The sequence below is a fragment of the Tamandua tetradactyla genome, chromosome 1 (genome assembly GCF_023851605.1).
Source record: "Tamandua tetradactyla isolate mTamTet1 chromosome 1, mTamTet1.pri, whole genome shotgun sequence".
Taxonomy (NCBI): domain Eukaryota; kingdom Metazoa; phylum Chordata; class Mammalia; order Pilosa; family Myrmecophagidae; genus Tamandua; species Tamandua tetradactyla.
The window spans coordinates 85541129-85561118 of record NC_135327.1 but is presented as its reverse complement, the minus strand read 5'-3'; the positions used below and the strand labels follow the sequence as shown (position 1 = coordinate 85561118).

At 40.7% G+C, this 19990-nt stretch overlaps 1 protein-coding gene across 2 annotated transcripts in view; it reads right to left on the bottom strand.

The window, feature by feature from the left end:
* Nucleotides 1–19990, bottom strand: part of AOAH (acyloxyacyl hydrolase) — a 224956-nt gene that overhangs the window by 133100 nt on the left and 71866 nt on the right. For both annotated transcript variants that reach the window (XM_077119693.1, XM_077119705.1), the window contains exon 5: nt 4155–4214. In XM_077119693.1, coding sequence (XP_076975808.1) covers nt 4155–4214 — 60 coding nt within the window. The remainder of the gene's footprint in view (nt 1–4154; nt 4215–19990) is intronic.

Below are 19990 nucleotides of genomic sequence, written 5' to 3'. Positions count from 1 at the left end.
TGAAGGAAGTGAGATGGGGCAGAGAGACCCCTTAGCAGATAAGAGAGCCCAAGGTCTGATCCCAGGGTTTCTAACCTCAGTACTGTTGACATTTTGGGCTGGATAATTCTTTGTTCAGGGGGTTGCCCTGTTCATGGTAAGATGTTTAGCAGCATCCTGGTCTCTACTCACTAGATGCCTGTTGTGAAAACCAAAATAGTGTCCACATAGTGTCAAATGTCCCCTGAGGACAAAACTGCCCCTTGGTTGAGAAGCACTAATTTAAGGCAAGAGTGTGGGGTGGTGGTGAAAAGGATGGCGCATTTAGAAGGCTGAATCCAGGGACTTGGTAACCAACTGAGATTGGGATGGAGGCACGTTGTAAGTCAAACACCAGCATGAAATGAAAACTGAACCACAGACTTGGTAGCAGTTTGGAAGTATAGGTTCTTTCTGAGACCTGAAGTCAAAAAGAACTCAGGATATATTTGAATGTTTGATGTTTACTTTAGTCTAACAGCCTTGGTACAATTACCAGCAAAGGAGAATTTAACACTGATGGTAATTGATTGTATGGGTTTGAAATTATTATGTACCCCAGAAAAGACATGTTTTATTCCTCATCCAGTCTTGTGAGGCCAGACCTATTGCTTAGGTGGGAAACTTTGATTAAATTATCCCCACAGAGCTGTGGTGTGCACGTTGTGGGTATGGCCTTTTGATTAAATTAATTCCATGGAGATGTGGCACACCTAAGTGTGGGTATGGACTTTGGAGTAAATGGAGATGTGATTCCATCCATTCAAGGTGGGTCTTGATCAGTTTGCTAGAGTCCTTTAAAAGGGAAAACAGTTGGGAGAAACCTCAAATGCAGACGCAGACACAGACACAGATGTTTGGAAATGCAGATGCAGATGCTTGGAATACTGTTGTTTCAGAGCTGACAGAGATGCAGATATTTGGAGATGCTTGGGGTGCCAATCAACAGAACAGATGCTAGACACAGGCAGAGGCCAGCAGACATCGCTGTGCACCTTCCCATGAGATACAAAGCAAGCCAGAACCCAGAATTGTGTCCCAGAGGAACTACGTGAGGCCCCCAGACACTTAGAGGGGAAACCACTGGCATCAGAAGCTGGAAGCAACATACCAGGAACAAGGACTAGCAGACGCCAGCCACATGCCTTCCCAGATCAATCTTCCTTGAGTCAAGGTATCTTTCACTGGATGCCCTAGTTTGGACAGATTTTTGGCCTTAGAACTATAAACTTGAAACTTGTTTAATTCTTTTTTTCAAAGTCATTCCATTTCTCGTATATTGCATTCCAGCAGCTTAATAAACGAATACACCAATATATTAAAAAATTATGTAAACAGTCTTATAGTTACTACACAAGAGGTACAATATGATCAAATTTTATAATTGCACAGCTGTTCACTGTCAAAATTCAGCCTTCAGGCTGCAGTGACTCTGACATTGATTTTGCAGAAACTGGGCCTAGGAGATGGACAACGTGTAATATAACTTACCCAGGGACCCACAAGATCTCTTCTTATTTACAAAGGTTTTGAATATCTGGTTTTTTCATCACATAGTACAGAAAAGACCAGCCTCTTCTTATAATTTACTTGGAAAGAGAACTGAAATGGACACAGAGCAACATTTCAGATGCCCTTGCTTGTGTGTTTGCCAGCCCCTTCCTTTCAATTTGAGATTTGCTTGACAGAAGTAAAATGTGGGTTGTTATTAACTCAGCAATGAATTTAAAATATGCATTTGGCTGCATCTAATTCTGTCTAAAATGAAAGTCTCAAATCTTGGCTGTCCCTGGGGACAGGAGTCATGTAGCATCTTCAGTTTGCAATCTATTTACCAGCTTTTGCTTGCATCCTGAGTTTCCTCATACATGGGCTTTTAAGTGAATGCAGAACAACAAGCAGCATTTGAATAAAGAAAAATGGGGTGGGTGGGGTAAGTGGAAAGTCAAAGGGGAGAGTAACCACTCTTCTTTTGTACACAGCCAACCTGAAATAGAAATTTTACGTGGTGAAGTGCTTTTCAACCCTAATTGGGTATTAGGATTACCTGAATATATTTTGTGAAGGGTGGAACCGGAACAGCAGCAATATTTAAAGGCTTCCCAGATGACCCTATTGAGCAAATTAACCTATCTGAGTCTCAGTCCTGTCATCTTAAAGATGGGCTTGATAACAAGAACACTTTGTAGGGGGTTTTGTGAGAATTAAATACGATGATTCCATAACTCAGGTTCCCTAAGCCCTGAGATGGTTAGTGTTCTGCCAGACCCGGGAAAAGTCCCTCTGAAAAGCTTCTCTGGGTCTCACTGAGACTCACATCTTCTCTGAAACATTTGGTTCTCTTGACAATACTTAAACTTTCCCCAGTTTGGATTCTCAGTCCAGCAGGCTGTGCTGAAATGAGATGCAACCCAGCATGTGCTTCTTTCTCAGTCCCAGCTGGGTCTGCAATTCCATCAGGCATCACGATGGAATTAATTGCGGTCAACCTTCTCTGAGCATTTTTTTCAAAGACACTTATTTGCATTTTCTGATTATTTTTTCCTTGATAGCTTTAATCTGGAGAGAAAATAAATTGGGGGAGGCTTTTGAGGAGTTTTTTATTGTTGAGTTATTGAGTAGGATTTTTTTTTTTCCTTTTGCAAGGAACTATTGGAATCCTGCCCCATGAATTATGCTTGCAATGCTGTGGACAGAATGAAAAACTGTAAAATCCTAATTAGCCTTTGAGTTAATGCCAAGGCAGTTAGTGCTAGTGAAGTAAACAATGCCCTGAGAATAAGTTTTTGACTCACGTTGAGAAGAATAAAAGAGGAATTTTATTATCCTACATTTCTTCCCAGAATACTGAAAATGTTGGTCAAGAGTTCCATACAGCATTTCAATTTCTTGTTCAATGACTTAAGCAGATTAGCTGCACTGGCTACTGCTGGCCTTTAATTAGTTCCTGAATTAAATAATGATTGTTGATGCAGACATTGTGATTGATTGATGGATGGTTTAGAAATGCCCCACATATTGCCATCTGACATGGGTCAGCTTTGTACATCAAAATCCATATGTTCCCATGTGGGGCTGCCAGATGAGACATTGCACTGGACATACTTATACCAAAAAAATTAGTTGTTTATTTGAATTTTCAATTCAACTGAGCATCCTATGTTTTATTTGTTAAATCTGGCAACTCCTACCCATGAGGGATTTTTCTCCTTCTATTTCCATGTTGTCAAATTAATAATACTTCAAATGTATTACATTGGAATGAATGACGAGCTAGGCCAGCAGGGAGAGAACAAGGACAAGGCTTACGCCCTCTCCCTCTGATGGATTCTTTTCACTGCCAGGAGCTCAGCATCGAGGATGATGCTGTTCTTTAATGGTCCATGTTTCTGCTTCCTTGTCAGTTGGGGCTGGTGTGTAGTAGGGTTTAAGTCAAATACTTGACTCGGTAATAATTGGTTTGAACTTATCATTCTATCTGTTGAATAAAATCATCATTACAAACAGGGCCCATTAGGGGAGAGTGGTAATGATGATGCTTTTCATTAGCATTTATTGAGTGCTTGATAAGTCCCAGGCATGATACCAGGTGCTTTGCACACATTTTCTCTCTAGTCTTCACATTAGTGCTACGAGGAAGGCACTATTACTGTCCCTATTTTACAGACAAGAAAACTGAGGCTCAGCACAGTCCAGCACTTGCCTAATGTCACATTTCTAAGAAGTAGAGGAGCAGGAGGATACAGCCTCCTCCCAAATGGTCTACTGGAAAGCAGTGGTTCCCTACTGGGGGCAGTTTTGCCTCCCAAGGGGACACTTAGCCACATCAAGAGGCATTTTTGGCTGTCACAGCTTGGGGTGGGGGAAGGCGTAGGGGTGCTACTGGCATCTAGTGGGTAGAGACCAGGGATGTTGACAGACATCCTATAATACACACACATGGTGGCCAAGGTTGAGAGACCCTGCGGTAGAGAGAAGGCAGGAGGAGAACGGGGTGATTTCATTCCCAATTCAACTACTGCATGTCATGGCTGCTCACCAGAGTAGCCCATGGCCTTTGGGGTGCATGAGCAGGGGTCAGTGAGAGGGGAGCGTGCTGAGAGGAAAGGCCCACATTCTACCTGCTGGTTGCTTACCACAGTCTGGGATTTCTCCACAATTTGTCTTGCCTTCTCCATTGTAAATTTCCATGTTGCCTATAAAAGCAAAGTTAGACATTATTACAATTTGTGCCCCGCCTTTGCTTTCAATGTCTTTTCTGAAGTTTGGATTGTAAAAGTCTATAAGCTTGCAATAAAGAAATCATTCCATAAATTTGTTATAAAGTAATTCACAGGAGGCTATTCCATTTTAATAACTACCTTTATTTAGGGAGTCAGTACCAGACACTGGGCTAAATGTTTTATAGACATTTTGCTTTTTAATCATTACAAGAGCCCTCAGAGGTATGACCATTTTTACAGAAAGGAAATGAAGTGTAGAAAAGTTAGAAAAAAACCAAAAACAATAAAAAAACCAGCCTAAGATTACAGAGTTAGTATATGGCAGAGATGTAATTTGAACCTCTGCCTTCATAAACCCTATGTCACTCTGATTTTCCTACATAACTTGAACTTGGGTCTAAACATCGTTGTTGGCAGGAAACTGTAAAGCTAACTTAAGTATCTTGTGCTGCAGCAGCAGATTGTTGGCGAGTTAAAGAACAGATGATTACCATACAAGGTAATATTCCATCCTTATTTGCCTTCTCTTCTCCTGGTTATATACATCCAGTTCTCTTTAAATCATTTCTAGAGCCCTAACTCCACCCTCCAAATTGACACTGCAAGCATAAAGAGTTAGCTAATTATTACCAATAATATAGCCAGGAAACTTCGAGAAGCACTGTCTCTGTTGTTTAGTGGGAGGGTTGGGAGAAAGGCGTCGTGGGAGGGGACTGGGAGATGGGGAATATTTGTTCCCAGCTGTGTTTCCCAAAGCTCCCCCACTCCCCTCAGTACACATGTGCCAGCTCTACCACTTTTCCCCTCCATCTGCTCCCTGGTGGCCTTAATAGAGAGCAAGATCATCGGGTCACAGGCATGGCTTCAAATCCCAGCTCTGCTGCTTACTAGCTGAGCAACCTTGAGCAAGTTAAACTTTGAGCCCTCCAGTATCCATATAATTCCTTAACATATAGAACATGTAAATAAAGCCCTATTTTTAGCATTGGCAACATGGTGATTCTAGCTATGTATCTCATAAGGGTGTTGTGGAAATCACAGAACACTGTCCATGTGCCTGGGCCAGTAATGTCTTGCTCAATAATTGATAGTTTTACTGGAAAACTTCTCTGTTTTTCTCTCCTACTTCCATTCTCACCCAAATCAGTAGGGAAGCTGGAATTTCGGGAGAGTTTCTTCTTCCAGGTCATTTGGAGTATTTAAGCTGCAAAAATAGAGGCTGGAATGGGACTTTAGACATGGTTAGTGAGGCAAGAGAAAGCCTTTTGGGAGATGCAGGCCATTGCTGCTAATGGATATGGAGGACTCAAGTCCCAGCTTGACTCTTTTGCTCCTTCTTCAACCTATGAGCTGCCTTCCTCCACCCTGGAGATACACAGTGTTCACTCAACATGGCTGACATTTCCAGAACACGGGCATGGAGCTGCCCCTGCTCAGTGTGAAGTTGGGCTGGAGTCAGTTTTCCAGGAAGTGCTTTGGAAAGGAGGGTGGCAGAGCCAGCGGCTGCTTTCCCTCCATGGCCAGGCTTTCAGAACCCTGTCCCTGGGATCTGCTCCACATCAAACATTTCTGGCTCAGGCTCAAAGGATGGCAAACACCTGTGTCCAAGGCAGCAGGCCAGCAGAGAAGGTAGGCATGCATGCTAATGACGTGGGGAATGAGGACCCTCTCCTGGCGGCTTTGGTGGCCAGGATGCTCTGGTTCAGGGCGCAGGGTTTAGAAACAACAAAATACTTCTGTGCCAATTGGTAAATAGTTGTGTCCCGGATGCACCTAGCATTTCCCACGACAGCCCTGGCCACCCAGCCTCTCCCTGAGACCCCCCTCAGACCTCACCCTGTCCATCAACCCTGCAGCCGGCCTCCACCCTGGTTGGTTGACAGCTGTGTCCAAACGGTTCATTACAAGCTTCACTTTTAAAATGAGGACACCTGTCAGAAAGGCTGCTTAGAAAATGGCCCAATCAAAAATTAGTCTTATTGAATACAATTTTGGCTTTTTCTGGAAATTCTTACAAACCTTGGATAGTCTCCTATTTTATAAATAGGCTGTCTTGGGAGGATCAGTGTAAGACAGTGTCTCTAAGCACATATTTCTCTATGGTACCCTTCTTGGGCTACTCTGTCGGGCCTAAAGTGTGTTGTCTACAATGCTGAAACTTGAAGTTGGGGTCCTCTGCCTTAAATTTTGTGCCCGCTTCTCCGTCTCAGAAATACTCCCAGTCTAAGGCTCAGCTCAAACATCTACAGGGCCTAGGATAGTCCCTGCTATGTAGTAGGTGCTCAATAAATATGGAAATTAATAAATGAAAGAAAACATTCATGGTATTAAATTAAGTGAGGAAAACAGGATACCAAGTGCTACGCATACAGAAGAAAATCGCAAAAAAAATACCATAATTGTCGTGTGATCGTTTTTTTCCTTTTTGTTCATTCATTTCTGTGTTTTCTATATTTTCAACAACAAGCATAAATTAAGCAATAAGTGCTTTAAAACAAGAAATCAATCCATGCTGCCCATTTCTTATTGAAAAAGAAAATGAAGTGCTCATACCACAGGTATGTGGGTGAGGGCCCTGAAGAAGCACAGGCTCCTCCACCCTTGTGGAGATGGACTGTGGGCTGTGGACAGAAGTGAGACGAAGCCGAGAGAGGGCCTCGGGAACCTCCTCCTAGGAGAAGCCACCTGGATCCTTTGAGAGAAGCAATTTGATATTTTTTCCTTACAAGTTTTATTTTGATAGTTTCAAACTTACAGGACAGTTGCAAAAATAATATAAAACCCATACAGCTAACTCTAACATACCCACCCAGATACCCAAATCCACCAATTTTAACATTTGGCCACATATGCTATACCATTCTATCTATATCCATTAATCCATATCTATCTATGTACCCATCCATCCATCCAACCATCATCCATCCCTTTCTTTATTTTCTAAATATTTGAGAGTATGTTGTACACATCATGTTCCTTGAATACTTGATACTGCTGTGTACATTTCCTAAGAACAAGGATATTCACTTATGAAGCCACCTTAAGTACAGTCATCAAGTTAAAGAAATTTAACATTGATTTAAAGCTTACAGTCTATATTCCAACTTTTTCATATGTCTCAATAATGTCCCTTCGGACATTTTCTCTTCCATTATTAGATCCAGTTCAGGATCATGTATTACATTTAATTCTCATTGTCTCTTCAGTCACTTTTTTTTTTTAAGTTGTGGAAAGATATGTACAACATAAGGCTTCCCATCTCAACCACTCCCAAACCAATACCATTTAGTGGGATTAGTCACCATTCACAACATTGCTGTACCCTCACCACTAGCCCTTACTGGAACTTTCCCATCACCCCAAACAGAAACTCTACATCCATTGCGCATTATGTCCCCCTTCTCTCCTCACTCCCTCCCTCCCTGCCCCTGGCAACCTACTTTCCATCTCTATGAATTTGCATATTTTGGATATTTCATATAAGTGGACTCATACAATATTTTTCCCTTTGTGTCTGCCTCATTTCACTTAACACAGTTTCTTCAAGGAAGCAATTAGATTTTCATCCTGCTCAGTTCTCTGGGGGCTCAATGTTTAGTGGGGGAGAGAAAGACAAGGGAACTATAAAAATATGAAGTGACAAGTGCTACACCCTTAATGCTGGGGTGTGACTGGCTGCTTCTCTGGAAGCCAAGGGCAAGGCAGAAGGAAGCAAGGTCAGGCTGGAGGGAAATACACCAGGCTTTGCCAAGCATGGGAGTCTGAGCCTCCAAGAGAGGGACAAATTCCTGGTACCAACAGCCATAAAAATCCACATATCTACTCTATACCCAGTTCCAAATTTCAGTTGTAATGACTAAAGGGAAAATTTTAGATTTCTGCTGGAAATTGAGGGAGAGTGGGAAGCTAAAAACTAGAAAATCTGAAGTATTTCTGCAAGATAAAGTTTGGGTGACACCATAGTGAAGTGAAGCTAGAACAGCCAGGTTTTTCAATATTCAAAGGGGAAGGCCACGTGGGGAGTAAGTGACGGGTGCTAGGAGAGTGTTTTAGTTTGGTAAAGCTGCCAGAATTCAATATACAAGAAATGGATTGGCTTCTAAAAAGGGAATTTATTAAGTTGCAAGATTACAGTTCAAAGGCCATGAAGATATCCAAATTAAGGCACCAACAAGAGGTTACCTTCACTCAAGAAATGCCAATGCTGTCTGGAATACTTCTGTCAGCTGGGAAGGCATACTGCCACTTCTGTAGGCTTCTTCTCTGGGATTCTCATTTCATAAGGCTCCCCTAGGGGCATTTTCCTTCTGTATCTCCAAAGGTCTCTCGTTGTGTAAGCTCTAAAGTGTTTTTCAAAATGGTTGCCTCTTAAAGGGCTCCAGTAAGCAACCCCATCTTGAATGGATGGAGACTCATCTCCATAGAAATCACCTAATCAAAAGGTCCCACCCACAATTGGGTGGGTCACATCTCCATGGAAATAACTTAATTAAAAGCTCTCACCCAGCAATATTGAATCAGGGTTAAAGAACATGGCTTTTCTGGGGTATACAACAGTTTCAAACCAGTACAGGAAGAATCCCACCAACATCCCCAGGTTTGGAGCAGCAAGGGCTGGCAATTAGCCCAGAGGGAGTGACTGCCTGTGGGGTGCAAGATTTTTGCACAAAGATGTGGAGAAGGGCCTTGGTGCCACCTGCAGGCAGAGCCCCAGGCACTCACAGCTGACCCTTGACAAGCAGTGTTCACCAGAAGCTCTTCCTGGCCCAGTGCTGCTAGACTGGTCCTGAAGCTGCATTTGCAGTGCACCCTGTGGAAGACTGGGAGAGTGAAAACTGACTTTACCAAATGCTAAAGTACGGAGTGTAGTAGGCCTCATCGGCAACCGTTGGCTCCATCCTGGCTGACTTGAAGCTGCTACAATTAACACAGGCGAAGGCGTACTGGAGGCTTGCAGTCTCATGGGATAACTAACAGGCGAGTAAACTGATGACTCGGGTGGATTACTGGAGCCCCATAGAGCTGTACATGCTGAAAAAGGTGACTATATGCTCACGCCAAGGAGGATAGAAAGTTTCTCAAGGACATGCAGCTTGGGCAGTCACCCCCAGGTGTACATCCTCCCTGCTTTACAATGAGGGAGGCTTCAAAAGGCTAAGCAACTTGCCTAAGATTGCACAGCTAGCAAAAAGCCTCATTAGGGTTGACCCTAGGTCTTTCAGACCTCAAAGCCCAAGCATTTTCTGTTCTTTTATACTGCCCTTGATGATAATACAAATGGAATTTCTGGTCTTTGAAGCTGAGGGGAGACCCTGGAATCAGAGAGTCACACAGGAACCACCATTCTGAAAGGCACTTCCTGTAGGATAATTTTTAAGCTGCAACATTGACGTTTTGTGGGCAATGGCTCTGAGCTCCCAAAGGCCAAATTCTGGGCCATAATTCTGAATTTCTCACAATGTCTTCAATAATATCGAGTGCCTGGTAGGTAGGCAGTAAATACCTGTTGACGAGAAGTCACAAAACTACTAAAATGAAAATAACTAAATAGAAACTGGGAAAGGGCTATACTGGTCAGATATTTAGTCATTTCTTTATTCAGTCTCCATGACTGTTTCCAAAGCAGCAGGGCAGATGCCAAGGGCAGGGATGTGGAGGGTTGGGGAGTTGTATAAATATGGCTGTTACCAGTCTCCCCTCTGGGGACTTCACACTGAGTGGGGGAGTACATGTACATGTGGGAGTATATTAAAATGAAGACTTGAAGACAGAGAAAAGGAAAGCTCTAGCAGGAAAAACAGGAGTGTGGAGAGATCATTGAGAAGAAGCAACTTCTGTGCTGACCTTTCAAAAAGGGGAGGTGGAAGTAAAGGTGAAGAATATTGTAAGCAGAGAGGACACTGTTGAGGTGAACAGTCCAGATGGTCTGCCTACCTGAAGAGGAGAGTAGCCTGGGGAAGTGGGCTATAGTTAATTTTTTTTTTTTTTTTTTTTTTTTTGGTACATCGTCCGGGAGTCAAACCACATGAAAGGGGAGCTTTCTCCCACCTGTGTATCCGGAAGTGGGCTACAGTGAGAGCACAGAAAGACTTGAATGTCACAAAGTTTGATCTTCATTCCAAAGGTATTGGCCCCTGAAAGTTTTTGGGTAGGAGCGTGTCAGGTTTAGTGACATATAAAAATTTAAAAAAAAGTAAAATTGAAAAAATGATCAAAGCAATACTTTCTCCTATGCTTACTAATATAGAATGCACTAATATCAATATTAAAACATCTAAATAAAGGCCTGCTCTTTTTTTCCCCAAAAGAAAACTGACGTGGAGACTCAAAGACATTTGAAAAAGCTAATTTGTTGGTCTGTCTTAATGATAACTGAAGTGGGCAAAATAGTGTAAAATGAAAATTTCTCTCTCTCCTTGGTAATCTTTTCACTGCTGGCCATTTTATACTTAAACCTGTTTCTAAAGTATGAGGACAATTCTCCATTTTCTGAAAAACTCAAACTTCAGAATGGAGGATGTGCTTCCAATGAGTGGTTGGAGAAAAAGTTTGGAAATGGATTGTGAATTGGACATAAAACTCTCTGGTTAAAAGCCAAAATGTGTTTATGACTCAGCTAAAGCAATCGTCTGAGGTATAAGCAGATTGCTCATCAGCAACGAGGGGCTTGGTCTGGAAGCATTCATTTGATACTGCAATATGTTATGCTCAAATCTTTTCAGCTTCTCATTCCTTTCTCTTTTTGGTTATCATTTTTCCTTATTCCAGCTTCAAATCCTATTCAGAATCTATTTATTTAACACTTCATGAATGGATTGCTGAGGGTGCCATCACTCAGGCTCACAGAAATACAAATCTGGGGCTTATCGTCCAAAGAACCACGATATCTTGGATCTCTTTACTCAAGAACTTGGAAACTTCAAGGACAACATGGCATGGTGCCCCCTGCAATCTGCAAAAAGAAGAGGACAACCTTTGCTTGATCATCAGAGCCCCAGCCATGCATACCATGGTGGCTTGCTGAAAAACTTTTGGCTAGAATGATTTAAGTGTTCATCCAAACCACGGCCAGCCCAAAGTGTTCAGATAAAAGGAGAGGCTTAGTGACCACTGATTGCTTCCTCTTCGGAGTGATGGTGGTGCTTGATCCTGGGCTCTGAGAAGTTTGAATAAGCAAGTGGCAAGCACTGATTTCCATAATTTCTTGGGCAATGGAGTGCCATGGAAGGTTTTGTGCTTTGCTGAGCATTAGCCAAATGGGGGCCCAAGCGAAAGGAAGAGAGTTGCCTAATTAATATAGTAGTTCAATGTGGGTGAAGTGTCTATCTTCAGTGATACTGTATTTTTCACTCAATTGTGGTATCCATCATTATTTCCCACTTAAATTCAGATCATAGAGTGTTTGTGGGTTTGAATTCTTGGGCAAGTTACTTAAGCCCTCTGAACCTTAGTTTCTTCATCTGTAAAATGGAAATGATAATAGCCTTGTCATGAGTATTAAAGAAGATAGTTCTTATAAAGTACTTAGAATAGTGCTTTGCATTTAGTAAGCATAATATTAGTGTTAACTATAATTGGTATTGTTATTTGGGTTATGTCATCAGCACACAGCTAGGAATTCAGCAATTATAACATCAGCCTACACTAATGTGTGCTATTTTTCAGTGAGCCTGAAAACCACCCTGAGAGGAAAGTATTATTTTTTCAACTTTACAGATGAGAAAATTGAGGCTCAGGGTGGTTACCTAATTTAACAGTGTCACTTTCTTGTGGGAAAACTAGAGAAGGCAACTAGAGATATTTTCTCTGGAGAAAAGATAATTCATGGGAGATACGAAAGTTCTTTCTAATAATTCATGTTGGTGGAAAATAACACTGTTCTGTGTTATTTTGTAGGGCTGAACTACTAGACCCTTTGTGTGAAGTCTAAACATCATTCTCAAAATAATGAATAACTTTCTAAAAGTCAGGGCTGTAGACCAATGGTATGAGCTGGGAAATCCTTGTTACTAGAAATTGTCCAGTCTTGACCAGACAGCTCAGGTCAGGTTTCTTTGAATAGAAGGGTAGATTGCAGCATTCGAGGGGACATTTGGCCAAATTATCCAAGATTTCTTCTAACATTAAGTTGCATGATTTGATGTTGGTACTCTCTACCAAATAGCTTATAGGTGTATACATACAATAGTAACAAAAGCTACCATTTGCCATACATAGAACTAATGCTGCCCAACATTATCTCATTAATCTTCACCATAACCCTATAACAGTTGCTATTATCCTATTTCACAGACAAGGTAAACCGAGGCTTGGGGTGGATAAATAATTTGCCCAAAGTCAGAAAACCAAGAAGTGGCACATTCCAGATTCAATTCAGACATGCTTGGCACAAAACTCCTCTTATTCCTGCTCTGAGAGATGTTATTAGGAGTGTTAGAAAAGAAATGTGTCTTTTTCTTCTGAAATTAAAAAAGTTGAGGAAATTGCAAGCTTAACTCCACACTAGGAGAACCACAGTGCACATTTCGCATATTCAAGATTTTGAGCTACCTATGATAAGGAATACTATTTGGACCAGCGTTTCCCAAACCTTTGAATGTTTCAGCTACAGTACATTACACTATACTGACTGTGATGGGAAAACATGTTAAGGACCAGTGTAGTGGGGATACTTAGAGACTCAATAAAATGTCACTGGAAAATTTAAGAGTATTGGTTAACTCGACAAGACATTCACTAATTGAATAGTCTTGAGTTCTGTGATTTTAAAGAAGGAAGTAAAGAAAGATAGTATTTTTTAGGCTTGAGTTTCTATAGTGAACAATTTTTAGTAATTGAGTTCTCTGCATCAATTATAGCAGCAATAGATTTGAAAATTACAGAAAGTAGTTTTTTATTCCTGTCACACTTTTGGCAGTAGTGACAGGTTCCCGTAAAGGAGCAAGCCCCTGGGAAGTGAGATGAGGGTTTTAGATGGGGGTTTTCTATTGTCAGGGAGCATGCATGTCTGAGGCAGGATGCTGGGCGAGTCGGGAGTGGGGAAAGATAACTGATCTACTCTGGATCGTTTCTAAACGTTTGTTAGGAGGGGTTGTTCTTCACTCCCACGTTCTGTAGTGTAAGTTGATCTAAAAAGATGAGTGAGGGTGGTGCAACAGTGGCTCAGTGGCAGAATTCTCACCTGCCATGCCAGAGACTCGGGTTTGATTCCGGGAGCCTGCCCATGCCCCCCCCCAAAAAAAAAAAAAGAGTGTGACTTGAAAGAAAACAATGTCCAAAGGACTGTACCATCCACTGGAAGAGATAAGTACACAGTATAAGGCAAAAGTATAAGAACAGAAGGAAATGACATAAAAGGGCTTTAATGCTCTTTCTTTTAAGTAGGTAGACAGAGGCAAGGAGTTGCACTGTTTATGAATTTTTATCAAATAGTGGCATGCCTGGCCTTTGGGTAGAATTTGCTGGTCTGTAGTCCACTATATCTTATAGTGGCTGTTTTCCAATACTGAGGGAATCCCAATTTGATTTTCAGATTCTTACATCACCCAGCTTTGACAGCATTAAGATTTTATGTGGAATAAATGAAGTCAGTTTACATCACTTTTTTTTTCCTTTTAAGGACTAAGAGAAAGAGAGAAACAGAGAGTGTGGGAAGCCACTACCATTAAATGCATTCCTTTTTATCGCCGAATGTCTCTTCTTCATACATATTTTACCATTAGCTAAATTCTCATCTTTCCTTCTCCTATGCTAAACTTGCATTGTATAGTTATTAGTATCATTGGAACATTTAATTATATTCTCGTTAGTGTTTTCTTTTCTTCAAAGAAAGAAAGTTTTCTTCCTTAACAACAACAACAAAAGTACCTTATTTTAAACAGCACTATCCCCATTTACTCCTTTTCTGATGTTATTTTTAAATGTTTTACCCATCACTGCCATACTGTGATGGTGAAGTTTGGATATCTACTAGGCTACGTTATGGTGCCCTATTGTTTGTTCAAACAAGCACTGGCCTAACTGTTACTGTGACAATATCTTGTGGATTTAAATCATTAGTCAGTTGATTGCAACTATGGCTGATTACACACAATCAACAAGAGAAATTGCCTTCATCAGTGAGAGAAGTCTCAGCCAGTCCGTTGAATGTCTTAAAGGGAGATGATGATTTCGGCAGTCACCAAGAAGACTTTCTATCTCTACTTTAGCAGCCAGCTTCTCCCAGCGAATTCATAAAAAAATTCATTGGAATTTTGCACCTTGCCCTATGGAATTTGGATCTGCCAATCCCCACAGTCATGTGAGCCGATTCCTGTTTATATACATCCTGTCAGTTCTGTTTCCCTGAAGAAACTTGATTAGTACAACTGCTTAACATCTCCCACTTCTTCTAGAGGACCTTCTATGTGTCATTAGCAGACATTGTATATACTTCACTTCTGCCTGCAAGGTAGAAATGAACAATTTTTAATCCCAGTTTATAGATGAGAAATCCAAGGCCCAATGCTGTCAAGTGAGTTGTCCAGGGCTGCAACAACTAAAACCTTTGTTACATTTTAACTGTTAGTCTGGGCAGGTGCACAAGTTCTCCAGTGCTAAACCTCCAGGGCTATTCTTAAGCTCCCACATCTCCTATTCATAGAATGTTGCCCTCTTTAAACAAATGATTTTGGTCATTAATCGGGTTAGTGAGGTGGCAGGAGAGGTACAGACATTAGATGGATTTAGGGCAGTTTTCTGCAACATTGTATTTTTTATTTGGTGGGGGGGAGTGATACATGGTCCAGGAATTGAACCTGGGTCTCCCATATGGATAGGCCAGCATTCTACAACTGAACCACCTATGCACCCTTAACAACATATTATTTTATATTGCCTCAGATGTAGAGGTTTAAAACAATGCAACTTTATTCTACTATAGTTCGGCAGGTCAGAAGACTGAAATGAGTCTTCCAGATCTAAAATCAAGGCCTTGTCAGGGCTAGTTCCTCTGGAGGCTTCAGGAGAGACTCCTGTCCTTGCCTCTCCAACTTCGAGAGGCTGGTGGTATTCCTTGGGCTAGGGCCACACCCCACCAACCTCTTACCTCAGCCAGCACACCTTTGACTGCTTTGATCTTTACCTTCCTTGGGAAGGAACATTGCTATGACATTGGGTTCACCTGGATAATCCAGAAAACTCTCCCCACCTGAAAACTCTTAACTTAATTACACAGGCAACATAGTCACAGGTGCTGGGGATTAAGATATCACCATCATTGGGGGATTATTTTTTTTTCTATTATACTATTTATTCAACAAATATTTATTGAGCGCTTAATACATGCACTGAACTGTGCTGGGCTCTGGAGAAACTGCAGGGAGCAGTACTGTGAGTAGTACTGTGTCACTTCACCTGTTTGCATGGAGCTGACATCCTAGAAGAGGGAGACATTAAATAATAATTTTTCAACTATTTAGTTCATTGTACAATTGTTTAATTACAAGTGTAATAAGTGCTAGAAGAATGCAGTGTGATGAAAGGAAAGAATCCTGGAAGACCTGGTTTCACTTGAGGCCTTTGGGAAAACTTCTAGAGGAAATGTCTTCTGAGCTGAGCTCTGATCTGGATGACTGATTAGGTGAAGATAAGGGCAAGAGTGGAGGCTGGGAGACCAGTGACTATGACTTTAAGATTCAAAGTATCTTTTAGAACTCTTCAAGTTCATGCACTAAAGGTAGAAATAAGCATGCTCTCAAGAGAGAAATAGTTGTCACGTTTTGAACTTCTCAAAAGCAGGCAAGAAACATTTTCAAATCTTGAATATCATAAGTACTTTTGTTGGAATTATTTGATTTCTTCTGCTTATCAGAGAAGTCAAGCAGCCCTTAACATTTGAATTATTGCTGTCTTTTCAAGACTCTTGACATTTGTAAGAGTTTAATGGCCCTTAAATAAGTTTTTAAATATGTCAAAGAAATAAATTCCCCAAGATTCCAAATATGGGTTTTAACAAAAATATACCTTGGAATCTGGCATGATCCTTTGAAATGCTTGAAGAAAAGATTGAACAGTAGCCCATAAGTCCAAGCAAATTTCCATGCTCCCCTCAGTTCTCTCAGAGCTTCAAACCTATTTAGGAAGCAATTTAACTTAATGCTTTCAAATATTTAAAGCCTTTCTGTTTCTGTGCTAATTTTTTTGTCCTTTGAAGAGTCTTGACCTTTGAAGAGTTTTTTGGATGCAAAATAATAATGAGATGAAATCTCATTGTTTTTATTTTCACTTATTTAATTGTGAGAAGGGTGAGCATTTCCTCCTAGATTTTCCATAAACCAAAAGTTTGTGGTCTTTCTTCAATTTTTTCTATGATTTCATAAGAGTTCTTTGAATAATAGAGGAAATAATTCTTTGTGTGGCATATTAGAAACACATTTTCACAGTTTGCCATTTTTTGACTTTGTGTATGGCAGGTTTTTACTAGTCACATGTATAAATATTTTCCTTTGTGACATTTGGATGACAAATGAAAAATAAAATTGTCAGATTTTCCTTCTTTTATGGCACTATTCTTTATGTTTCAACCTTTAATTCATTTGGGATTTATTTTGCTATAAGGAAGAGATAGGCATATAATTTAATCTTTTTCCCAAATGACTGGTCTTTAATCCTAACCATTTATTAAATAATCCAATATTTTACCCCTGATTTGAAATTCTATCTTTTTCAAAAACAAGAATCTCAAATCCATCTGGGTTTATTTCTGGACTCTACAATCTATTCCATTTTTAAGCTGACTTTTCTGCATCGAGGCCACCCCTCTCTCCTTTGCCTCATTGTTCACAATTTTCTCAGATGTTTAAATATGAACTTTGAAAATATTGTCAAGTAAACAATTCCATAACCAACGATTGGCTTGAATACTGATCTCTCATCTGTAAAATTGGGATAATGGAATAACCTTGCAATTATGTGGGAGGATTTTAGATGATATATGCTAAGTGCTTAGTCCAGCTCCTGGTGTGTTGCAACCACTCAAATGGAGGCTGTCATTGCCTTTTATTTTTTTACCCCCTAATGTGTACCTGTCACACAATAGGAGTTCAGCAAATGTTTATGAGTGTAAGATCTATGCCTTAAGAGCCTGTCAATTTCACCGAAGACCCTTTTTGCTAGTACTATTTCTGGTCTCAATGACCAAATTTGGTTGTCTTCCTGTCACAATCATGGATTTAATTCAGTTGGGTAGTTTGGAAAACTTTGTTAACTCTACCAGAACATTAAGGTACTAAATATGTTTCAAAGCTATAGGTTATTCTTTCTCGGGTGTATGGTCACTTCAGAAACATAGTCACAGTCAAAGGTCAGCCAGCACTTAAGAAGGTAATTTTCTTAGCTGAAGCTCTGATAGTCACAACAATAGCTTCCTTTTGTTTAATAATTTGTGGTCTTCTAGGCTTGGATTGTGAGAAAATACTCACATTGTACCCAGTGTGAGGGTAGAGGACAAGGGCAGAACAAACACAAGCTGTAGACGTTAACTAAACAACCAAAAAGGACAGAGGAGTTTATTTTTATTTAGTTTGGGCTCTGAACTATTATTTTACTAGAATTGTCAGCCATGGAAGTGTCAATGTAATAGATGATGATGACAAAGGAAGTAATTTACTTTCCCTGTTTGACAAGAGAGTCTGTTAAATTGATGTCGTTTAATTCATTTTATTTTCTGTGCACTTACCATTAAAAAAGGCAATTTATAACTTCAATTCTAGGAGGACAAATGCAGATGTTAGAGATGTGGGTCTTGGAAAACAGAGAAATTTACCAAAACACAAGTGTGCGCACACATATACATAGCATATCAAACAAATTTGAACCCAGGATCAGTGATTACTTTTCTCGAATAACAATGAAGAAGAACAATTGCTAGTTACTTGGGTGCATTTTAAATAGATGATACTCGACCTTTCCTCTCATTCATCTATTAATTTTTCAATCACCATTTATTGAATACCCATTTGAGTCTAAGAATTTTGGTAGACTGAGAATATATCCTCAAGAACTTCCCAGTCAAATGAGGGGTTCATAATATAAAGACCCTAGGCTATGAAGCATGGGAAATAACTCAGAAATGCATTTGTGGGAATAACTGCAGCCTTGGTCAGAAAGGAATGAAAAAGATAGAATGGATGCTCATAACAGGCCTTCAGGAAGACTGGAAACAGGAAGGGCTCTATGCTAGATAAACGGACCAAGATATTACAAGGTCTAGGTTGAGTCTGTGTAAAAGATAATGAAGGAGATGAGCTTGGAGTACAGACTCCAGCAAATGTTGAATGAGAATGTAGAGAAATAAAGAACATTATGAAGGTATCACTGTCCCTATCCGACAGATAAAACTGATTTACATTTTATCCCATTTATTCAATACACATTCATTGGTTACCTGCAGTGTGCCAGCCCTTATACTAGGCAGTGAGTACAGAGATCTGGGTCTGATACAGCCCCAGCCATTCACTCTCATAATCTAGAAGTGGAGGAGACAGAAACGTAAGCTGATGATCTAAGTTTCATGGAAAGGGCAATGATAGCTATAAAGACATTGTAATTATGGGGACAAAGAGGAAAGGAATTTAGTCCTCACTGATTTGTGAGGCTGGGTATCCGGGATGTTTGCATGGAGGAGGTGACAACTGAGCTGAGTTTTAATGGATGACCTAGGAGCAAGGTATTACAGGCAGACGGGAAAACAGTAGCAAGGCAGGGAGGTGACAAATATCAGGATGTGAATGGGAATGATGAGAAGTTATGGTGCTAGGGAGGAGAGAAGGAGACAGGGAGTGGGAAAGGGCAAGGCTAGAGAGGTAGGATGTGGCAATCTCCTGGAGCTCAGACTTTGTCCTAAAGTTGAACGGCTTTGAAGGGATTTAGAAAGAAAAGGGAGTTTGGCTAGATTTGCATTTTAGAAACACCACTTGGGTGACAGCGTGGAGGGTGAATTTGAGGGGCTTGAGAATGGAGGCAGAAATATCATTAGGAAGCAGCTGTAGAACTCCATCTGAGAAATGATAAGCCCTTGAATTAAGCAGGTGGAATCTGAGATGGAGAGGAGTGGAGAAACTAGATGAACTATTTAGGTGACTTAATGGTGGTGCCAAAACTAAGGGATGGGATATAGGAGGAGTAGCTGGTATGGGGAAAAGATAAGAGTCCAGGTTCTGACATGTTAGGTTCCAGGTGTTTGGGGACTTACAGATGAAGAAGTTTATTGGGAGGTTACTATGTCTTGGGAAGCTCTGAGGAAGCTTTTGAGCTTCGTTTGTGAACTCTGATAACAAGAGCAAACATTTGGTACATTTTCTGTGTACTGGTTACTCTTCTAAGAATTTCATGTATATTACTCATATTAGCTCTTTTGAATAGCTCTATTGTAATCCCCATTTTATGCCTGGAGCAACCAAGACATTGGAAAGTAAGGTAACATCTCAAATCACTCAGCAAGTACATAGTAGAGCCAGGGTTAGCCAGACAGTCTAGGATCAGAATCCATGCATGAAACCACCATGCCATACTGCCCAGAATCCCTCCAGTAGAAAGCTTATTGTGAAAATAACACTGGATGAGTGGGTTGTGGTGCCTAGAAAGGGAAGAGGGACAGGGAAAGGGCAGAGAAGTTTCAGGGTGGGAATGGTAAGCAGTGTCAAATGCAGTAGATAATGACAAGTGTTCTTGGATTTGGCATCTAGGAGGTCATGGGTGACCTTAAGCAA